This window comes from Magallana gigas, chromosome 2 (assembly GCF_963853765.1).
Source record: "Magallana gigas chromosome 2, xbMagGiga1.1, whole genome shotgun sequence".
NCBI lineage: Eukaryota > Metazoa > Mollusca > Bivalvia > Ostreida > Ostreidae > Magallana > Magallana gigas.
The window spans coordinates 12,848,814-12,873,986 of record NC_088854.1 but is presented as its reverse complement, the minus strand read 5'-3'; the positions used below and the strand labels follow the sequence as shown (position 1 = coordinate 12,873,986).

Below are 25,173 nucleotides of genomic sequence, written 5' to 3'. Positions count from 1 at the left end.
ATCCTATGAATCACCATGTTGGGATATTTTATCCCAGAGGATAAAAAGTCCTCTAAATATATCATCTTGATTGATTGTATGTTGGGGTTAACTAAACACTTATGATTCAATTGTCTGATCATATAGTCTAGTAAAAGCAATATTCAAACAACCAATGTATTAATTTATTAGATAATGTCATTATATCCATCTAATGAATTACACGTGCTAAATTATATGTACCATCAATAACATATTCTTCTTGAAATGACTTAATAGAGCTTATAACAATAAGATCTAACAAATTCTGAGAAAATAAATACCAAGAATTACCAATTCTATTGAATATTAATGAAAATATTTCTGTTTATGTAAACTCATAAACTCTTACTTTTCACTGCTGCAAGGAGACTCATTTTTATTTAAAATTTTGATTGATTGATATGATTTGATTTGATACTGTACATCAGGTGAACCGGCATGACCCAAGGAACAAGAAAATATATGATTAATGGGCGGGGATCTCGACTATACTCAAGATATTTGGGCACTTCCTGTTCAAAAGGGGGGGGGGGGGGGGGGTGAGGGGGGTCATGACCACCCTTGGGGCCCATGACCTATATACTATTTGATGCTCCTTGACACAAGGAACAAGAATATATTTAGTTTAGGGGTGGGGATCTCAACCATTTTTGAGATATTTGGGCACTTCCTGTTCAATGGGGGTCAGGAAAACCCCCAGGGCCCATAACCTACATACCATTTGATGCCCCTTAACACAAATGACAAGAATATAAGTAGTCTGGGGTTGGGGATCTCATAGGAATTTAATGAGATATTTAAATTAGGGCACTTCCTGTGTCAGGGGTAGACGGAACCACCCCCATATGGCCATAACCTATATACCATATGGTGCCCCATTACACAAGGAACAAGAATATTTATGGTTTAAGGGTGAGGAGTCACGGTTTTTCAAATATTAAGTAATTTCCCATTAACCTGGGGGTTGGGGAATATATATAGTCCCCAGAGATCATATCTATAATGTACCATGTATTGACCATAATTAACACTCAATATATTTAGCATTTGAAAAATCCATGTCAATATCTTTAACGGTTTTCAAGTTATAACCATTTACAATATAGTGTATAATTTTTCCCTAAGGATTCAATGTTAGACCCCACCCCTATTTGACCCCCCAAAACTATGGTTGCCCAACCCCAATTTAAAAACAATAAATTCAAAATTTAAAACAGGGTATGCAGGCCTATCATATCCTTGAGTTGTGTACAACTCTGTTCAACCATCTCTGAGAAACGCGATGGACAAGTTCAAAGGCAAGAAAGAAGAAAAAGAAGAAACCGCTTTCAAAAACAATGTCTCCAAACTTCTTTTGGGAGACTTAATTACAAAAGGTACAATGTAAACAATTATTTTTATATGCATACAGAAGGAGAGTTTATAAATACTCCCTCTTCGGTTACATGTGTAGAATGGCCACCACTTGAGTAAAATTTGGCCTACCCAGAAAGTTGGAATTTCCTATCCTGATGACAATTTATAGGCTTAAGTTAATTACTGAGGTAAGGGATAAAAACAGTTTTTATCAATTTAATCATTAAATTTATAAATCTGCAGTGAAGTTGCTCTCTGGTTTTATGAAATAACATTAAGAAACCTGACTAATTATAAATACCCATTTTTTTTTTATAAGAATATGTCTCTTTCAAATGTAGTAATTACATGTAAACAAATGTAGTTATCATAGTATCAACCTTAAAAACCCAAGTGTATGTATCCTGTGCAAAAGTGATATTTAAGATGTTTTTACATTAGTTAAAAAATCATCTCTCTTCTTTTATTACGCATATACATGTATGATATGTAAAGGTACACTTGACCTTCAAATAACATCTAGCTACTATATTTATGGTACTTCTATTGAATCGAACAAGAATCAACATATTTTTAACCTTTTATTGTATATATGCGTCAAAAATGTAGAAATACATGTAAAAATTGAACATTTTTCATGAAATTCTTATCCATCTCCAGCTACCCTGGTGTGTTTGAATTTTATTTAAATTAAAGGTAGGCATATCATACTTGCAGGTCCTACTGTTTTAGCATGCATATGGTTTATCAAAAGGAGACTAGAAACCAGAATAGATAAGATATTCACTAAATATGATTGTTAAACTTCCATTTTCATGAAAAAAAAAAAACACATGCAGGATGGCATGTCTAGTTGTGAATAAAAATGCTACAAATCATCCAATTTACCAAAAAAAGAGCAATTTCTGAGCATCAGTGATGATTATTTCAAATATGTGTAAGAAATGACCCTAGAAAATTGCCACAAATTTCATAATATTAGGTAAAATATTTCAAACTATAAATGCTTTTTATGACAATCAAAATAGGGGGAGTGTAATACATGTAAGAGTATTTCTAAGTGATTTGATGCTTTTATCATGGTAATATTATGTTAAGATGTATGTAGTACTGAATAAGGTTTCTTATTCAAGGAGGTTGAACAACAATTGATGTCTAAAAGATTAAGTTAATATGTTTTACTAAAGGAGAGCCCCATGAATCTGTGTTAAATAGAGGAGTGGGGAAATGGTAGGTTCACTTAAAGTAGTCCGAGTATCGCACTACGTCATAATACGGATTTTACAATATTGGTTCGACTTTTACAGAGCGTTATTGATACCCGGTATTGATTTTGCTCTACATCGCTGTTGTAAACAATGGCAATAATATAGCAATTAGAACGGTAATATATGTATTCTATGAGAGATAGAAATGATTAATGTTGAGAAACTCGATTCGGTTAAAGTAAAATGAAAAACGAAGTTTCTGATTAACCAGGATCTCAGGTATGCTTATATCTTCTTTGTTTTGACCCCTCCCCCCCCCCACCAAATTTTTCTTTTTCTTTTACTGAAACCGGTTTAAATTTAGAGACAGAAGCTATTTTGAATTCAATCAATCGTCAATTAATTAATGTTTAAATGATATCTAACATTGTTGACAGATCTAGGCAGAAAACTGTAGCAAAATGTGATTTTTACGGATTTTTTCGTCAGGGTCTACTTGGTTTAGAGCTTATAGCGTGAAAAGTAATCCGTCAACATATAATTTATTTTACCAAATCTTTTTTCTAAGATGTCAATCTATAGAATAAACACCATGAATTTAAGTTTGAGTCCATAAAATAGTAAAAAAATTACCAAACGCGATACTAGCATTGCATTTTTTGTATTCTATTTTGATACATCAGGTCCATAAAGCGTACTTACTTACAAAAATTTGCGCAAAATTATTGATGAGATATGGCTTAAATAAATATTTATACTCTATTTTGTATGTTCAGTTCTAATTTTCCCAAAATTGGTAATCATTTTTAGGAAAAAAGGACGTCTGGCAAATTTCATAATTGTCAATAATTTTCGCAAGGGAGTACACCCGTCTGAGAGGTGATAACAAACAAACTAGCATGTAAACATACATATTTTCTTTTGTATATGTATTGCTAGAATGTATTTCTATCATTTAAAGCTAAGCTTTTAATGATTGAGCCCATTTAGTGCCGAGTATAGGACTACCTTAAATGGCTATATTTTTCTTAGACCTCAATGGAATTCGCAATATGATGCATATTTTTTCTCAGAATTGCATAAGCTTTCTAATTTCATCTTTTCATAGAATTTTAGTGTAAGTTAAAGAGAGCAAGTCACACAGTTTTGGATAATAATGAGAGTAACTCCCTCCTAAATGATTATTTTTTTTAAAATGAAATATGTTTAAAGATATTAATTGTTCCTCTTGAGTTGAGAATTGTAACTCATTTTTAAAGAAGTGTTCATCCCACGGGTACCTAAGGAAGTTTTTGTCCCATGCTTTTCCTTTATGAAAAAGTAATTGTCCCATGCCTGTTAAATGAACTGGGTCCCATAATAGTGATAAAGGACTATGTGCGGTATCGTCAAATATCTGCCCCCGATTTTAATCATTTTTTAAAAAGTATCGTATAAAAATAAAATCTTCACAAATCATTGTATAGAGGATGCCTATAACTTTAATAATGAATTTAGTCATCATTGCTCATTCGCTGTGTATCTATGACGTCACCTAAATGGCCAAATTCCCGCAAATTTGCAATCAAATGAAAATATTCTCATTTTTGCTCTATATTATGCATTCGGAAGTATAGAGCGTAGGTCTGCTCAAGTGCGATTTTAACATATGTTTTTCTTCAGATTGTTATACACATTATACTAAAATATGGTAGTTGAGCAAGCCTGCGCTCGATGTTTCCCAGTCGAAAAACCATCGGAAAACACCCATATTTCGCTACAAAACATCAATTTATCAAAATGATGTAATCTTCATGACGTCATTTCTACATTATGACGTCACTTTGGTGATAACCTTTTACACCTGTATTTCCAATATGATTTTAACTATATTTCACCTTATTTTTAAAGCTCTTTCTAAAACTTTGATTTTGGGGGCAAAAAATGCATAAAACCGCACATAGTCCTTTAAGGTTCTCAAAAATTATAGCTCGATCATACAGCCTCAAAACATTAGATTTGCTCATCTGATCGACTTATATTGGAATCATTATTATATGACTGACATTTATTAGTCAAGATTGTTTTAAAATATCTACTGAATGGCGGATCAGAAGCTGGAACCCATTAATTTCTTAAATAACATTTATTTATTATGCAGTTGTATTATGTTGGTCTCAGTGGTACTTTTATGGATATTGTGAGGTTATACTATAAACACTTAAATGTTTATTCAATAGTTATGTTTCATATTAAATTTTTCCTAATACTCTAATTTAAGCATATTTTATTGAGTAATCAAATGGATTAGGCAACAGGCAAAGCCTATATAAACCCTCTCCAAAATAAAAAGTCAAGAAGTGGTGTTATAAAATAATCATAGAATATAGTATGTAGTATAATTTACCAGTTTACAGAGTGATATATTATTGATATATTTGTATACAAAACAAAGGATAATTGGATAATAAATAATAAGCTTGACTTTTGTCATATGATGATAAATTAACTTGTTGTTTAGCATATACATGAACACATTCATTCCTTCATTTATAAACCCATCACCTCATTCATTCATACCAACAGACAGACATAGAATACTGGTCCTAATACTCTGCTCAATGAGCTTAAATAAAGCTCTGAATACATACATGTATTTTTAACCAGTGAACCCTAATGTTCAACAACTCTCTCTCTCTCTCCCCTAATGAATGATTTCGGTTTGTTTCAGAGTTAATTAATATGAACATGATTATATATACCGGGTTTGTTTTCTTTCTCTCGATTCTCTGAAAATTTTTGGCCATAGGTTTTAAAGGATTAATTCTGATTTTTAACTTGCAGTTACCTACATGTAGTACTTAATTATTTCTGATCGACTTCTTCTATTCATTGACAAGATGTTTTAGTAACTAAAAGCCTTGTATTTATGTTACTCATTATTTACTGAAGTTGTTGTCTTTCTGGGCAGTCATATGGTATATCATGTACATGAATATTGTTGTTTGACAATACACTTATTAAAATGTACATGTAGTAGTGTAACAAGGACTATTCATAAAACCACAATGTCTATTCTAGATGATGTAGATATACTGGCAGCCTATGGAAATATGCCCCCATGTACTTCATGTATATATTAACTCATATCAGTAAACAGCAGTTAGAACATGAACTAAGATGGCAAATGGATATCCACATTAAATACTCCTAAATTAAGAACATAAAAACTATCAAAGGAAAATTCTTGCCTAGAAAATTATACATCTCAATGAACATTCCTAAACATATTGTTAGCTAGATCAACAATAGCACAGTTTCGATGTGGGGTACTACCCCTGAAAATAGAGACTGCACCATTTCAGGGTGAACTTGCCTAGATTGAGTGCACATGAAAACTCTGTAGATGAAATACATGTAGAGGACACATTCCAATTTCTTCTGAAATGAACTTAGATTACAGTCTCAGAAGAAAACTTTTATTTAAAAAGAAAAAGAAAAATTTTATACACATGTATAATTAATATTATTCGAAGAATATAAGTTGATATATGAGTTTACTTTGTAATAGGAGTAGTAAAATAATTTGACTATAACAATAGAAACGGTTCCTGACAAAAGTCTTCACTCCTAAGTTGATATATGAGTTTACTTTGTAATAGGAGTAGTAAAATAATTTGACTATAACAATAGAGACGGTTCCTAACAAAAGTCTTCACTCCCCCCCCCCCCCCCCCCCCCATGAGAGAATACAACAGTGCACAGTCTATAATAGACATGATGCCAGACTATATAATGTTTTTTAAAATGTTGCCAATTGTACTAATGACAAAATTAAAATATGGTTCTGTTCATATTACTTATAAATATTTCCTTAAAATGAAAACAATACAAGTATAGTAACAAAACTGTATTTAAACGTTATCAATTTAGATCAATGCATATAGTTTTAGGAATGCAATGATTTGTATTACATTGACTATATATGATAATATACTTTTTCAACATTTTATTACTTGCACATTCATTTCATTTATAATATCTTTTTAATAACTTTTAAATATTGTATTGATGTCATTTACAAATAAGCTTTACATGTAGCATCAAAAGTCTTTGTTGTGTTCATTATGAATTCCTTATAGATAAGTCAACTGACCAAGGAGACACATTCTGTGTATATCTAATTACTATCCTTTTGTCCTAAAGCATCTACCAATTCACATGGCAGTATCTACAGGTGTCAGTCTGTGTATATTAATTAGCACCCTATTGTTCTACAAAGAATGGAGATATACACGTGTAAGACACGTGCGAGCAGAAACCAGATTGAACAGAAACACGTGACACAGGTGAACTCGCTTCGGGCTAAAATTGGGTGAAGAAAATAAATAAGAACAAACATGTACTTACTGCTCATGATAACAAAATTATTCCCCTCGTTTTTCTTCACTCCACTTCCGAGTTTTGGAAACTGTGAACCAGTTTATCAAGTTGCATGATAAAATGGAAATTTGGCACATACAAGGAGTGAATTGTGAATCTTTAGATTAATTTTGGAGTGTTTTTCATCCATTTTTAAGGTTCTTATTTTTTTTTACTGGAAGTTCAGAAGCGAGAAAGTTTTCACCGAACACTGTCTTATCATTAAGGTCTTCCGTCTCCACGAAACAAACACAGTTTTTATTACGTGAATGTAAACATTATTAACCAATTTTGTTAACTTTAATCGTTACTAGCAATATTAATGAATTATTTAATTAATTAATCAGATAGCTTTTGGCATAAGATATTTACGTGGATCAATGCGACATATATCATTTTAAGTAAATGGTAGTTGTTTTGCCATTGAGACACCAACGTGCCTGGTTTTGCTAATCCCGTTACAATGCTATCCCGAAACGAAGATTATTATATTCACATTTTGCCAATCAATACAAGTGTGCGTAAGTTTTAAAACACTGTTAATTATCGGGCTTCTTAACCTGTATTAAACGGGATCCCACAAACTTGGGCTGATCATTCAATTAAATTATTTCGTGTAAATCCAAGTTAAATGCAATACATGCGTGATTTTGAGCATCATTTTCAAGACATGAACAAGTGCTTCGGCTATAATGGAAAAATATCATTGGTTTCTAATTAGAACGTATAAATGATCATGAATATCAAAGCTAATGCTAAGCTGAGTATCAAAAGTAAATCTAAACCGGCAGTGACAAAACGCGTATCATTGACCGGACGGACCCCCTTGAAAATTTAAATATACATAAAGAAATATCGAAAATATGCCTCTGACCCCCTGGCAAACTAAATTGTCACTCCGAACCCACCCCCCCCCCCTCCCCAAGGAAAAAAAGCTGGATCGGTGCATTCCGTGTCCATAGCACCGGTGATACATATATATACATAAATGTCCCTGGTAGTACATGTACTATAAAACATCGAAATGTAATTATTTAAGTTTTGAATAAAGAATCATAACAAGGGGTGAAATACTCTATATTTTTAAGAATATATTATTCCGAAGAAAAAATTAGCTTCACTTTAATCGAATTTCAGTTTATTTCCTTTTTAATAAGATAGCCTTACCTTATATTTAAAATAAAAGCCTGTACAACTAAAGCGGGAGTGGCGCAGTGGCTGCGCGGAGGGCGGTGTAAGTAGCACTATTGTACTAGTGTGGGATCAAATCACGTTCGCGGCGCTGATTTTTCCCCAAAATTTCTTCATAATTAATACTTTATAATTTAGAGCAAAATTAATCACAAAATTAATCACTAGCTAATCAAGTTGAGAGAAAACAAAAATCTAGTAATGTGTACACAATGACCTTCTCGATATACATGTACATACAAAACGACATGAATACAAAAAATACAAACAGATATACAAAGCAAATATATAGGAATTGGTGAAAAATATATTTACTAATTCAGCATCACAAATAAAGATCTATGAAATGGAGTATTTACGGCATGAATGCTATCAGTTTGATATTATTGAAAATTATTTGTTCTACTTACATAATATAATTATAGTTAAGGTAGTCCTATACTCGGCACTAAATGGGCTCAATCATTAAAAGCTTAGCTTTAAATGATAAATATACATTCTAGCAATACATATACAAAAGAAAATATGTATGTTTACATGCTAGTTTGTTTGTTATCACCTCTCAGACGGGTGTACCCCCTTGCGAAAATTATTGACAATAATGAAATTTGCCAGACGTTTGTTTTTCCTAAAAATAATTACCAATTTTGGGAAATTAGAACTGAACATACAAAATAGAGTATAAATATTTATTTAAGCCATATATCATCAATAATTTTGCGCAAATTTTTGTAAGTAAGTACGCTTTGTGGACCTGATGTATCAAAATAGAATACAAAAAATGCAATGCTAGTATCGCGTTTGGTAGTTTTTTAACTATTTTATGGACTCAAACTTAAATTCATGGTGTTTTTTCTATAGATTGACATCTTAGAAAAAAGATTTGGTAAAATAAATTATATGTTGACGGATTACTTTTCACGCTATAAGCTCTAAACCAAGTAGACCCTGACGAAAAAATCCGTAAAAATCACATTTTGCTACAGTTTTCTGCCTAGATCAGTCAACAATGTTAGATATCATTTAAACATTAATTAATTGACGATTGATTAAATGCGAAATAGCTTCTGTCTCTAAATTTAAACAGGTTTTAGTGAAAGAAAAAGAAAAATTCGGGGGGGGGGGGTCAAAATAAAGAAGAGATAAGCATACCTGAGATCCTGGTAAATCAGAAACTTTGTTTTTCATTTTACTTTAACAGAATCGAGTTTCTCAACATTATTCATTTCTATCTCTCATATAATACATATATTACCGTTCTAATTGCTTATTATTGCCATTGTTTACAACAGCGATGTAGAGCAAAATCAATACCGGATATCAAAAACGCTTTGTAAAAGTCGAACCAATATTGTAAAATCCGTATTATGACGTAGTGCGATACTCGGACTACTTTAAGGCGACATATTTAACATTATTTGATTAATTTGCTTATTCAACATGCGGAAAAGAGGTTACGAGATCAACAGGAAGGGAATTACCTTAAAAAGCTTTACAAAATAAATACCATTTTGCAGTAAAAAATTACAAAAAATTGATAGAGCTCTGATGTTTTGACGTATCTAGTTATTTTAAGTATTGTAGATTTAGAAATTTGTATCCGTAATTATTTTGGCACAATCAAGTTTCTTTTTAGGGATTTTGGCTATTCTCGTCGCCTTTTTTACCGATGATTACGATATCTTAAATGCTTGCATGGACAGATTGATGTTCATTATTCAGTTGCTGATTACATAATCTCCCTTCACACACGAATGACCCGAGACGATGTCACCGGTAAACTAACGAAGCTACTGCTCCAGACACGTGTGTGTCTGGGGTATGTATACACATGGTACACGAGTCTGGAGAACAAAGAGGAGGTTTCACACCTCTAGACTGGTAAATTGATTTGTGTATAATTAGCTACTCAATTATTATCAGCTAAAACATAAATTAAATTAGACTGTGTAAAATAAGCATTCATTAGTTAATACACGGGTATAGTCCGTCAAGCAGTGGTTAAAGAATCATGCATGAGACTATCAAAAAGAAACTAATGTTCAAAATATGCCTTAATTGTTACTTATCTTATCATTTAAAAAATGACAAAACTCACAATTCAGCAATTTAAACCTTGTTTAAAAAATGCAATCAAGTAATAATGAAGTAATAATTTCGGAAGTAATTACGTCCCTGGTCTTAATTTCTTGTCCAATAAAGAACACCTTTCTTTCGAGCGCTATAGTCAGCAATTTAACTCCAAATAGCATAAATTAAATTGCTATACTAACACCGAATCATTATTAAAACTGAAAGAAACTTTAACATATCTTGACAAAGGATGTAAATAAGTGTAAAATAAAATTCCATTATCGTAATTTCAAAGAAGTTACGAGACAAACTTCATCATGCGGCCATCTTGGACTTAAATTTCGCCTTGATCCATTAATAATCCCTCGATTGTTTGTTAAAATGTGCATGCTATTTTGATTGTTAATAGTCCGAAATCAATATTAAAATGAATAATCGGGCAATATTGATGTAATATCGGGCAGGTAGCATCGTTTTTGATTGCCCCCCCCCCCCCCCCCCACAATTCAAAAAGGATGCTACCTGCCTGAAATTACATCTCAGACTCATCCAAAAAATCTTGACAAGCAAAAAAATAAAGGGGAAATTGAAATCTTAAATATCCTTATTCGTGGGGGGGGGGGGGGGGGGGGGGAGCTGGCGTGGTATATATCTGTAACTTCGATTTCACTCTTAATTTCCTTAATTAATACTTACATACTCCCCCCAAAAGTGGGGGGGGGGGGGGGAGGCTCCATGATAATTCAATTTTTTATATGTAAACATGGTAAATGCAAGCTCCCCTCCCCCCCCCCCCCCCCCGATGCTACGTGCCTGAATTTTATGTCTCATACGAGGAATAGACCCCCCCCACGTTACCTTTTACAAAAAATATTTCAAAAAATATTTCTTATAACAACAGTGCCTTGATTGATTGTCAATTTGCTACATAGGATACACATGTGATGCAAAATGTGTCACACATTTGACTAAATTCATGAAGCAAACGTTAACAAGTTTCCAAATTCGGCATTTTTGTTCAATAAAATATGGGTTTAAACTCAAACAACAGTATATTTAGTCATTCAGGGTCGATAAAAAAAAAATGTTCATATATAGAAAATGCAATGCAAGAAAACAAACAGTTTTCATACGATATTCTTGTTTCTCATATTATAGTAGTTGACCCAGTGACGCCACAGTTCATCCCGCGCCAAATCGGCTTGATTAAAAATCGTTCTGAAGGTGTGAAATCGGGTTTCCCCCAAATATCTCGAAAAGTACTCATGCGACCGCAGTTAAATTTTCAGGATGTTTTCACATATAGATCTCCATCGTATCAAAAATTGACCGCACTTTACATGTAGGTAGTCTAGATACCGTTTGTCCCTGGTGTACTTTAAAGCAGTACTTAAGCAAGCAAATAATGAGGAGAGAGAGAGAGAGAGAGAGAGAGAGAGAGAGAGAGAGAGAGAGAGAGAGAGAGAGAGAGAGAGAGATTTAAAAAAATAAAATGAAACATTTGGTAAATGGTTAATTCATATATAATTTCTTTTATAGGGAAATAATATTGTAACCCGTTAATTGAATTTGAAACAAAAATTTCACTTTTGTGTTATCCTAGAACCGTACATCTCGGATTTAATTACAGGTAACAAGTCTTAAACAGTCGGGGATATAATTACATGTATATATAAAACGAACCACCGAGGGATAAGAATTTTAATCAAGGTGACAGTCTGGCAATTAACGGGTTGATGTATGCAACATTGCCACCTTTGATCTTCTGTACTATGTATGTGCATGTATTTTTAAAATACACTTATTTGATATACTGTTACTTACACGTATGCAGGTAATGTACACAAGTACAGAAACTCGCTCAAGCTGAGCTCGGTGCAACCAACCAATAGAAATAGCGTTTGTGAAATATATTAAACTTAGCGACAATTTGAAGTCTTGTTACCTTCTTACATGTATCAAAACAACAACAATCACATTGAAAAAAAACCCCCCCAAACAGTCTCACTATAATGACTTAATCAAACTACAAAACTTGATACAGTTATTTAAGCATGATTTTGAACTCAATATAAAACATTTTTTTTCAAAGGTTATATTTTACTCTCTTTTATTAAAAAAAATCCGTACAATGGGTAACAATGCGGCGTAGACAATCGCCGTTATTGACGATGTGGTTCTTGTTCTGTGCACCTGACTCCATGAAACATGATACGAGATTGTCCTAGTATTCCGAATTCTTTTAAAAGGGGGGGGGGGGGGGGTGTATTTAACAATCGGGTTCGCAATTCAACATAATTATTACACTCCAAGATGGAAACTGGGAACATTGAGAAATGAGTACATGAGAAATATGAGAAGTTTATGAGCATTAGATATGAAAAAAACGTCATCATTGGGTAAACATTTCGTTGTTTACAATCTGCATAAGGTATTTTTTTAGCGTTGCATTAGTACTGCACAGCAACATTTACAATGGTCATTCTTATCTGCTGAGGTAAAGAACTGCACCTGTTAGACGCTCACTATCTATACATCATTGTGCGAAATCTTCATCTCTTTTCGGATGGATTTTTAATACACTGATTTTAGGTGGGAAGCGCCTATGGTAATTACCAGAAAGAGCTATATAATATGTAATGAAACTATTAGTTCTGTCTTCCCACAAATGTTTATTTAAAAATAAAATTTGGTGTTATGACTAGTCATAACACCAAATTTTATTTTTAAATAAACATTTGTGGGAAGACAGTTCCTAAGAAATAGATAACAAGAAAGTCTAATTAGATGGATTAAAAATGAAGAACCAAATAACTATTTATTTAGGATTAGAATCTGCATTTTATAGCAAACATGCACCTACAGTATTTTGAAAAATCAACACAATACAATCTCACATGTCTTTAAAAGATTAATATCAGATGAAAATATGAAATGTCTGTACAGTTGTTGATCCAATCAATTGCCATGAGACAGAGTTTAATGTTATGTGCAAATTAAGGTGAAATAACAAAAGAAAATAATTTATTATGAGAAATCATGAGAAAGATATCTGTGATATATGGGAAAATTTATCCTATGTGAAAAATCATGGGATATATCCTATTTTCTTTATTATGTGGGATTTTTTGTCCTATATGGGAGAATTAATCCCATCTTTTATGAATGATGGGATTTTTTCTCCCACATGGGACAATTTATCCCACAATACTTTTTCTCCCATGGGATTTTGGTGGGGTTTGAGATGGGATGAAAAATCCCACCAAAATCCCATGGGATTTTGATATTTGAGAGACAATTACAAGAAAACTAGAGTAATGTGTACATTCATGCTGACATGATAGGATCAAAGTAAAATGTCCCACCAAGATATATAAACAAAAGTAAGCTATGTCCAACGGAAATGGTAGCTAAAAGCCCGGACTTTGTCATGTCCGGACTTAAATGTCGCACTGTTTATAGAATATAAAGCTTGGCATTTTCTCTCTCCTTTATTGATCTCAGTAAGGCGTTACTTATACAGTGTACATTTGAATATGCATGACAAGTCCAGTTAAATTTTCTTATACTATTGCATAATGCAAACATTACTCGTTTTGGGGATAATGTTTGTATTTGTAAAAATAACATTCACCAAAGTATACATTGTATATCTGTGACGTCAGGAAATTTTAATACAACAAAAAGAAACATAATGCAAGTGTATATACAACATTAAACCAATTATAATGTACAGATATCTTTAACAAAAGTCGCTGTCAAATGCAGTACGGAATGCTCCAATACGTTACACGGACATGTTAGTTGTGGCAAGTGACGGCAAACGATGAAGTAAGCAGGCACTGAAACCATCACCGAATTATTGCTTTCACAGACTATATCATGTGGTAAATCGATAAACATAAACGTCTGTGTGTGTGTGTGTGTGTGTGTGTATATATATAAAACATGTGAAAAAATTATACTTTTTATCATAAAAAGCCACTTTAATTGTATAATCAATTAAAATATGTTGCGACTAGACTTGGTTTTCTTATTTATCCGCCACTTAAGTTTGAATTTTGATTTGTTTTAATATAATCTTATTGGATAATCTAACAAGCCAGGTCACCATGCACATGTGAAACAACGAAAAAAATACCGCAATATACCATTAGTAAAAATAACCCCTTATTATATCTGTAAATATGATATTGTTTCGGAATGTTAAAGGTATTTAATTTTATAATAAAGATTATTAAATTTATATCATTATGAACATATTTTTAATTTCTGAACACGTTTAAAAGGAAATTATTATGTCAGGAATGATACTAGTATGGCATGCTAGTGAATCTGTTATTGTTCGTAAAAATGGATTAATAATTGATCAAGTTTTCTTTTTTCTTTTTTGCGGTTCTCAATAATTTGTGTGTAATGTTGGTACGATAAAACTTTACGTATGAAAAAATTAATTAAAATACTTAAACACGGACGTCTCACAAATCACCCAAATAACTAATGTCTTTTTCTAATTAACAATTTTTAATTGTCAACCAGTACATGTAAATAAATATAGCCACGAACTCACTGACAATTAAAAATTGTTAATTAGTAAATTACATAAGTGATGTATACTTTTGTCGAAAAATGCTCATAATAGTGTTTAAAAAACACTTACAAATTGAAAAAAAAATGATATATTAAAACTTCGATAGAAATTATAGTTAAAGGCTTACAAAAATTAGTTCCAAATATTAACCATGTAACAAAAAAATTCATAGTACCTTTCTGAGCTTAGAGAATGGACGTGAATGTTAAAAAAGAACTGTATTTAATTACTCCTCTGGCAAAACATGACCTTTTGTCACCAAATGACCACCTTCAAAGAGGAGCAGGGCGGGCCAAACACACACCAAAGTGGTTTTCCCCTTTCGTCCGTGAAATGCAAACTCAGCTTTAGAAATTGTTTCCTTTTCTTGAAGACAATGTAAGTGCATTGGTGGATCTTGAATGCGCATATACCATGTTAGTTCGACGCATTTGTCGACGTAAGCAAGTAATTTGGGATCCTCCGATTTCTGCTTTAAGAATTTCTGCAAACCATCCCGTTTGAACGCCTTCAAAAATAAAAGAGGTAAAATAAACACTTACTCATACAGATTCTTGTGGGTGGAGGAGTTTAAATGAATCATTGATTTGCTCCTGGGATCAATATCCAGTGAGCCAGTTTCTACATTTTATATTTAATCGCCGCGGACAGTCAAATTAGGTTTATTCTCCAGCATCATATACATTGTATATATTCAATCCCAACATCTATACTACTATGTTTAAATAATAGACTCGAATTTTTTGGGCTTTAATATCGAGAAATCGGAAGAGTAAGTATACTTCTGTTTTATATATTTTAAACATCATTCGTACTTGAAGATTACCAATTTGATTTTATTTTTTCTCAATCTTATTAATAATCAACGAAAATATATTTTGAAAAATCCGGAAATCATCTGGATTTTATTGATTTTACAATCTTGCGCATTACATTTACACTAAGTCATGGGAGGCTCTTTAATTTATGTTTCCACAATTTTTAGATGAAAGGTATTATAGCCTCAAAATGGTTCTTTGTGAATAATTTGACTGTTATTTTCAACGTAGCTTCATTTATCTTCTCAAAAATCGTTTCGGAGCGCTTCTGCAATTTTTTGCTACATTACGGGTATATCATATGTATATATGGGAGGCATTTTAACTATGGTAAAGGCCTGTCCCAAGACACAGTTACATTATTCTAACTAAGCATAGCGTAGTGATAGTAATAGCATTATTGAAGGTTTAAAGCTTGGTTATGTAAATTATGTCAACAATTAGATGTGACAATGTATCTATTTCGTAAATGTCCGATATCATATGCATATGACAACCCGTAAACTCTAGTGTTTTTTAAATATTTGGCCATGTTTAAAAATGCTTGTATTTAGAATGTAATCCATGAAAATTTTGTCTATTGCTAATAATGAGAGTGAAGATTAGGAGACCCTTGTTTTTGTTCAGAGATTTAAATTAAAGTTCACCTATTGCCCCCCCCCCCCCCCCAACCACGAATTTTTATTTAAATTTTAAAATTTGATGTTGACTACTAGTTTTATCAAGTAGGCATGTTCATCTTTTACCGTCAGTATTAATCTCATCTTTAAGAAGAGACAGGTGTTTTGTGATTTGGCAAACCTTTGAGGCCACTTTGATGGCGTAAGCCGCTGCCTCCTTCCTGTACTTCATGGCGTGTTCAGTCACAAACCGGTCGTACTCTGTTCCTTTTGCTTTATCTTTTTCCTAAATATCACACATAACCACATTAGGGTTAGAACCATTTTAACAAGAGCTGGACTTTAGGTAGTTGGTAACAAACAGCATTGTGACGTAGGCTTGTTTATTTCATTGTTGGCCACTCAGCCATTCCTCTTTGAAATCACCAAGATTTGTCTGGCTTTTGAGCTAAGACTACAGTGTAAATTTATTGAAACCATCGTCATTTTAAACTTGTTTTGACACAAGAAATAGATAGTTACGTCCTACTGAAAGTCCAAGGCCTTGTTAAAATGGTTCTAATTACAAAATATACCTTGCATAGTACAGTGTATATTCACATGTATCTTTAGTTTTGTGTACTTATTATCTAATTCATAGAAGGATTTGAATCATGGATGTTATTGTGGTAATTACGTTTATCCTAAGAAAGTTAAGACAGACCATTTGAAATATTTTTCAGATTTTGATAATACAAATGCCATCAAACCTGGTCCGTTATAGTTCCAAGTAATGTTAGTTTAATGTCTTCGAGATGTTTTTCTGTTCTCTCAGCAGAAAACTCATACGCAGCCTACGAGTAGCATGACAAGTTTATCATACAATAGACACATGCATCATGTTCAAATAAATAAAAGGCCCAGACTTACCCACATGACATTTAATGCTATAAGAGACAATTCATTTAAATATGATAGTGGATTCCTGAATTATGAACTTAAGAATATATGAGATGTGAAATTCTAGAGACATGTATTAATATTTTTATGTTACAATGAGAGAAATATTTTGCAATGAAATCTTAAAATTAATGAAAAAAACCCACTTGCACAACATGAACATTTTCTAACCATTAAAATAGTTTTTAGAATCCGGAGGACTTCTTCAAAATACTCGGTGTCTGGATCCTCAGTAGCGTTAGGGTATACCAGGGGTTTGATCACTTCGAACGCCTCCGACCACTCGTTGTCGTACAGCTCACTGTAGAACTCGCCAATCTTTGTAGGCCGATGCTTGTCACTCAGGTCTGCTATGTTAGGATTGCCCGCCGTCAGCTGCTGGCTAGCAAACTTGCTTAATCTTTGAATAGAAAATTTGAGCATTGTGAAAGCATTAAAGTCAAATCACCTATAACACATACTAGTATTAGAAAAAAAATATCAAGCCATTGGTTATGACCGTTATATGTGAAAAAATATAAAATACACCATGGACAAAAATATTTTTGTAATGTCACATTTTAAAACAAACAAAACACCTCAACCCCCCCCCCCAAAAAAAAAATAGAAACAAAAACCAAGAGGCCTATGGGCCACGTCGTCAACCTGAGCAAATTGACAAAATAAAATCAACTTGACAGAATCATATGCAAAATATCTTTTTTTCCTTGGATATTTTTATGTTTATCATTGAGCCCTTGTTGTAACAGGATTATTTAATAGTTATATCACGTATTGAGAATTGCAGCTCTTGAGAAGATTTTAAACAACTGTTTACAAATGTGATACAACCTACATCAAACGAGGCAAAAGAATTGTCCAGGAGCCAAAGTCTAAACATTATGTAAAAATGCTTGAATACAATACCAAACTAGATTACCACCAGTTGTGACCCACCCTACCCTCTAGGGCCATGATTGAACAAACTTGAATCTACCCTACCCGAAAATGCTTTTATACAAGTTACAGCATTCCTGGCTGATAGGTTTCTGAGCAGAAGATATACTCTTAGTAGACTACATATTCCTATTTAACAATTCGACCCTCCATTGTGGCCACAACCTACTTTTGGGGATAATGATTTAAACAAAAATAAATCTACCATACCTGAGGATGCCACCACATAAGGTTTAGCTTTTCTGGCCAAATGTTTTTTTTAGAAGAAGTTTAAAAAATATAAACATATATATATCTATATATATATATATTCAATACTTTTTAATTAACTTCCCTTGAAAGAAGGCGTGCACCTCATTTTAACAAATTTGAATCTCCTTTATCCAATGATGCTTGACGTTTGGTTAAAAATTACCAAAAATGTTTAAAAATTACAGAAAGACAGGTGTTGGGACGGACAGACGGACGTTAGACAAAAAGTGATCAGAAAAGCTTTAAGCTTTCAGCAAAAGTGAGCTATAAGCCACTCGACCATTACATGTAATGTAAGTTACCTTGAATGTCTAAAGTAATTGTCATATTTTAAGTTTTCTACATAAAAATGAAATATAGTTGAAAATGTTTCTATCTATGTTATATACATGTACATGTATATACCTTGATGTCAATTCGTCGATCTGTTTAATTTTCTCCACGAGTTCATTTTGAAGCTCTTCGTATGATTTGCGTGGAATCACCATAGTATCGCTATGTTTGTTATAAACGGTCTTGGTAAGCTGTTAAATGGCGATATCAAAAGACGAATCAACAAATGATCAATATTAAATATTATCATCATTATTCTGTTTATAAATCCTGTCCACTTTATGACTCAATATGGAATTCATAATATTATTTAATTAACTGTTGATTCACTTACTTTGCCACAGCTTTCTGCAATAATAAATTGTTGTTCGGATGTTATAAGAAAAAAGAATTCCTCCCACGCCTCTCTATATAAGGAATCAGTTTTTTGTAACCTTCTCAGAGCATAATACAAAGCTTTGTAAGAAGCTATAGCACATTCTTCAGGATCTGTCATGAAAACTTGCAGTTCTCTGTGCTACAATAGGAAGATAGTACATCTATAGCAATAACGATACTAAGACTATGTATGTATCAAAAGTGAATTGAAATAGTTAACTTTGAAGGGAAAAATATCAAGAATTGCTTTTAACAATGTAAATACTTGTTCAGGAAATCTCCTTTTAAAGTTTTCGTCTCGTTTGAACAACTGATAATACTGGTTTTCTGCCGCCGTCAAATCTGTACAAGTCAGTTTAAGTTTATTCAATGCCTTCTGTATTGGCTTCAAGTTTGCATACTCCGATTGTGATATTTTATTCACATTATTGACCGAGGCACAAGGCACATCTTTTTTCGAAAAATTGGGTGCAGCGGCCGACGCCTGTGTTCAATGGAGAATATGGGTAAGTTAATTGTTATTTAAGAGTGTATGAGCCTGCGTGGGATTGACCACAAATAAAAAGAGATAGAGAAACTGAAAGCAATAATACTTACCCCCTTTGCTTTCTTATTTGCTGAATGATTATATGCAGTTAAAATTATGTATTCAGACAATGCCCTTTTAACTAAATCTTGTGATTCGTCTTTTATGTTCTCGAATGTTTTCTTCAGATACTCATATAAAACTGGTGATTTTTTTCTCTGTTCATCTGTTATGTCTTCGATATCTGACTTTTCAAATTTTTTATTTGTCTATAAAATATATAAGTAAGCACTGATTAAATAAACATTTTTTTTTACCATTCTCCTCAAAATTGGAAGGGGAAAGATATCGATATTATCTTTGTTGAAGCATTGATCTTTTAATGTCGCTACATATGACCTGAATTTTAAAAAAAAAAGCTTAGATATTTCTTTACCTGTAACATCTGACGAGCTTTGAGCATTTCTTTTTGACCATCTAGAAGTATCTGGTACTCGTTTTCAGCTTCTTTCGAACTGTTCCTTAAAAGAAGTTGAGATATTGGCCTTCCTATTTCGCTCCCAGTTTTGACGATATCTCCAGAGGAACTCTATTAAGATATGATGTAAAAATTCATAATGGTTCGAATTCCTATGATGTTAAAAAGGTGTACGCAGTACACATTCATCTTACGAGGAGGCACATTACAAGTAAATTATACCGTAGTTGTTTTGCAGTACTTTCCAGCCGATTGTGCCTCACATAAATGTCACTTAAGTGAAAAGAGCATTCATTTAATTACATTTTTTGTAAGTATTCAATGCTTATATTTTCATACTGATGTCTGTTTGTGTGAAATATTGTGTATCGCCGCTATAAAGCCATTATTTACGCTCTTAGTCAGGAAATCAAAGAAACATGGAACAGCCAAATTAACATGTTATTTAGTTAGCGTCCACGACAAAAATGTAGTGCCAGAAACATTGTGGATAAAAAAATCGTTTTTATTTATGAGTATATATATAGTAATGATTATTTTTTAAAAGCACATATAAAATTGATAATATAAGATTGAAAGCTTCATTAAATCTTACAAAAATAAATAAACTCAAATCACGTGAAGAAGTTTATATTTGTGCTCATGTCGCATGAATTTCCAATGCAAACATAAGGGAAAATATTCATTGAATGTAAATATATAATAATTTTTGCGTAAAAATCAATTACAAAATTACATCAACAGTGACAAAAAATATTTGCACATGAGTATTACGTAAACTGTTGTTAACGTTTGATAGCACAAATATAAATCATAAATACTAAAGACTTCGTAACTGTGATTTCAAAGTACATTGTTCTAATTGGACTGGTTTTTTTTCGATTTTCTCTACGTGAAGTCCGTGTGGGGCACTGTTGGATGTTAAGTAACGACATAAGTAACTCGTTGCTAAATGGACCTTTTTAACATAAAGGCTATTGCTAATAGCAATAGTAAACTGTATAGTAAGACTGTATGTAAGGCTATTTGCGGTAGATCAGAGTCCCTCCCACTTAGAAGAGATAACCTCCCACTTGATGTTGGGTCGAAACTTGGAATATAATCAAAATTATACCATCGTCTATGTTTCTTTCAGATGACTTATATTAACTTTTTCAACCAGAGTCTACGCTGCTCTGTTTTTTTTATCCAATTTGAAAGATAACATTAACAACGTCTCGAATAGAAAATAGCGTTCTATTACAAATGCCAATGCAAATATAGCGGTATTTGTCCGCTATTAAACTGTATGTTACACCTGTCACAATGAAAAATAAAACAACCGAAAAGATACAGTATAATGAATATAAATATTGTATAAACACAATAAAAAACATATGACTAAGGAATGGCAAAAATAAATGGAAAAATACATTATACAATATTGAGTAAATTTGCAATCATCCCTTCCCCGGATATTGATTTTCATGAATTTGAGAAGGTGTCTTTTTTCCTTTTTATTTTTTGCTTGGATGAGTCTGCCCCCCTCCCTCCCCCACTTTCATAAACGATGCTACGTGCCTGTGCAATAAAACCATAGATAAGCATTTTGAATGTGATCACATACATCTGTTTGTTGTCTTTCTGGCTTTCCTGCTTTAACCGTTGGTTGGATTTCAGACTTTCCTGTTTTAGTCGGCTGTTCTGGTTTTTGTCTTCCAGGTTCTACTGAACATACATGGTATGTTTTTTGGAAATCAGAAATGTTCTTGGTCTTATCAGAAGCAATCGCCATTCCCTGTAGATAGTTTTATAAAAAAAAAGAAACCTCGCTGAAGACTTTAAGATGTGAATAGCTATTTAAGTTAATATGATTCGCAAGTGTGGTACCTTATTTCAAAAAGTCTTTATAATACCTAAATGAATTGATACCATTGCTTAATATAACGATTTATCTAAGTAGAATTTGACTTTAGTCGCTCTATGTTATGAATTCTGACATGACCTTTCTGAACACCTCACTTTTCAACAAATAAGATGGTTCTGCATCATATTGAAAAGTTGACTACATTTTCATCAGATAATGTCACTAACTTCATACCCCCATGAATTATCGCAGTAGGCTTTAATTATTTGAGTAGTTACTAAACGTATACATTTTAAAATCACAGGACACAGATAACGCTTATATTGACACATTTCCATCTTTGCTAAAAATAAACCTTTCTGTAGTATACACAATCTTCAAGAGAGTACAGTTTTTTCCTCGTATACACATGAAACGCCCACGTTCGTGGTCTCTATTGTAGTTATTGTACTGATGAGTCCACGGAAAACATTTCAGATCATGTCAGAAAATTAAGATAAAAGAGCCTTTTACTTACCTCTGTATAAGACTGTGAATCAGGACGACCTTCTGTATTCTTATGGGTTGGGTTGTTGCCTGATCCTAAAACGATGCCCATTGTCTGTCTGTCAGAACTAGTAGGAGATGCTTTTGCATGACCATCAGCCTATAACATATTAATCAAAAAGGAAAATATAAATGGAATTATTCATTATGTTGCACTGTAATGCGTCCGGTTTTAATGGGTAGATTAGAAAAAAATATTAACATGTCTACTGAAAACTACACCGGTAAAAATCCAAAAAGTAAAAGATTTAATAAATAAAACAAGGAAACATCTTAAACAGTTTAAAATTCCCACTTTTAAATAAATTTAAGCAAGTTCCCGGTTAATCTGCTATTCTAAACTTTGTATTTGATTACGAACTTGTTTATCTATAGTTACTCCATGTTACAGTACAATGAGAGGTAAAATACAGATACATTGTATCTTTTATCAGTTTGACAAACGTACTTTTGTTGTGTGGGGTGTCATCTTCTCTGTGTGCGCGGATTGATGTGTGGGCAAATGGTGGTTATCTTTTTGAAGCTATAAAGCAAATAAACTAATAGTATCAATAAAAAGGTCCTTGTTTATACATGTAAATGTATAATGTTTATGTAGTTATATGTATCATTGAAAAGCATCTTTTAAATAATAAAAAAATATATTGTTGTTTTGTAGACTATCGGAAGGCATTTGATAGTGTGAATAGAAATCTTTTCTTTAAAAAGCTCTTAAAACTTGGTATGAGGGGAAAATGTTTTAGAGTATACTTTCTTTGTATAAGAATATCACGAGTTGTGTAAATTATAAAAAATAATTTTAGTGAATTTTTCTGTGTAGAGCAAGGAGTCCTTCAGGGTGAAGCATTGTTTCCTCTACTTTTAAGCCGGGCTGTAGGCGGGCAAATCGCCAATGTTACTATAAATAGCACAACCTCAAAAGTAAACAAAAAACCAAACAGCGTCAAAGTAAAAGCTTCCGCTATACCAAATAGTTACACAAAGAGCCAAGTTTTGTCAAAAGTGTTGGCATTTTGTTTCTTTTTTTTTTTAATTTTGAGAGAATTGCCTATCTTTTTTAGTTTTCTTATTAATAACGTGTTTTAAAAACAAGACTATGCATTTTGGACATATACAATGCGCGTGAATTTCCATTAACTACTTTGCTGCGCGTAGAAGAAATGGGGATTGAATATATAACGCTTGTTGCAAAATTCAAGGCAGCAACTGCCTTGAACATATTTTTGTTAATAACCGATTACAAAATTTGGTCGCTATCTGACGCTTTGCCGATATTAAAAGCATGAGAGAGAGAGAGAGAGAGAGAGAGAGAGAGAGAGAGAGAGAGAGAGAGAGAGAGAGATATTTTCCGTCTTTATTACAAAGTATGAATAAAGACACACCAAAAGAGCCCGGCTTTCAGTACTTCAAGTACTTCAGTACTTTGATTTCTTTATATTTGAATGATTTTGAGAATTCGTACATTATGTCAAATTGTGAAGATACTATTATCCAAGAAATATCACTGTTTTAATGATGTATGCGGATGACATGGTTTCATTATCTGAATCTCCAGAAGGTTTACAAAATATACTTGATACACTTCATGAATACTGTAATGACTGGAAACTATCAGTTAATGTGTGTAAAACAAAAATAGTAGCTTTTTATAAAATCTGGACGCTAGTAATAAACTGAAAGGTGGCTGTATAATAAAGAGAAGGTTGAAATTGTTAATCATTTTACTTATTTAGTGGTAGCTTTTTGAAATCCCAGCTACAACTGGCATCCCAAGGAAGAAAATGCATGTTAAAGCTTATGAAAACAATGAAAAATATATACTTTAATCATGTTAATCGTTTATCATTATTTGATACATATGTATATAGTGTATTGAGCTATGCAAGTGAAGTATGGGGATTTCACAAGGGTGATGCTATTGAAAAAATACATTTAGAATATCTTAAAATTATGTTAAAAGTTAGAAAAAATACCTCATCACTGATGGTGTATAATGAATTAGGACGCTTACCACTGTACATTCAAAGAAAAATACTCATTGTTAAATTTTGGTGTAAATTATTGGAATCTGAGAATTGTATAATAAAAAATATTTATCAAGATATGTTTAAAAGAGCTGAAAAATATCCATGTGTGAAATACAACTGGCTACTTAATGTAAAAAATGTGTTATTTTCATTGGATTCGGGAACGTGAAACGACTTATCAACAAGAAGCTAGGGAGCCGCATCGCTCACATGAAACGGACTGAGAATTTTTTTTTATATGATTATTAAATGTGGGATAAGTACCACAATGTATATTTCTAACTCCTATTTTCACATACTTCACATTCTTTTGACTTTGCTATAACCGATTTCATTTGCATTTTTATTTTTTTCTGTAGAATTTAATGAAAAATATTATGATGCATGAAAATGATGGGCGAACGTCATTAAAGTCAATAATTGTTTGAAGCACTTGACTTATTACCAGAAAACATAATCATACTTAGAGAGTCGTCAAACTCCTTTCTATGACAAGAAAATTTAAGGCAACATGAAGATTTCATGTGGTCCATTCATAACTATCATATTTCATATCTAATAGACGCACGTTTGATTTCTATAATCAGTGTAATTTTAAGGGGTTAATTAAATAACAAAGATTCACCTTTAATA

At 32.4% G+C, this 25,173-nt stretch overlaps 1 protein-coding gene across 7 annotated transcripts in view; it reads right to left on the bottom strand.

Moving 5' to 3' along the window:
- Window positions 1-25,173, bottom strand: part of LOC105328042 (uncharacterized) — a 30,638-nt gene that overhangs the window by 1,081 nt on the left and 4,384 nt on the right. For 4 of the 7 annotated variants that reach the window (XM_011428771.4, XM_011428775.4, XM_011428772.4 and 1 more), the window contains 12 exons: window positions 22,962-23,036; window positions 22,485-22,613; window positions 21,728-21,898; window positions 20,080-20,232; window positions 19,715-19,912; window positions 19,383-19,601; window positions 19,074-19,256; window positions 18,812-18,930; window positions 17,390-17,618; window positions 17,029-17,112; window positions 16,461-16,565; window positions 13,728-15,349 (listed from right to left, as the gene is read on the bottom strand). In XM_011428771.4, coding sequence (XP_011427073.3) covers window positions 15,068-15,349; window positions 16,461-16,565; window positions 17,029-17,112; window positions 17,390-17,618; window positions 18,812-18,930; window positions 19,074-19,256; window positions 19,383-19,601; window positions 19,715-19,912; window positions 20,080-20,232; window positions 21,728-21,898; window positions 22,485-22,613; window positions 22,962-23,036 — 1,947 coding nt within the window. In that variant the 3' untranslated portion in view covers window positions 13,728-15,067. Of the gene's footprint in view, window positions 1-13,727; window positions 15,350-16,460; window positions 16,566-17,028; window positions 17,113-17,389; window positions 17,619-18,811; window positions 18,931-19,073; window positions 19,257-19,382; window positions 19,602-19,714; window positions 19,913-20,079; window positions 20,233-21,727; window positions 21,899-22,484; window positions 22,614-22,961; window positions 23,037-25,173 lie in introns of those variants that run through there. The other 3 variants (XR_010710773.1, XM_011428773.4, XM_034447982.2) reach the window with 3 other exon arrangements.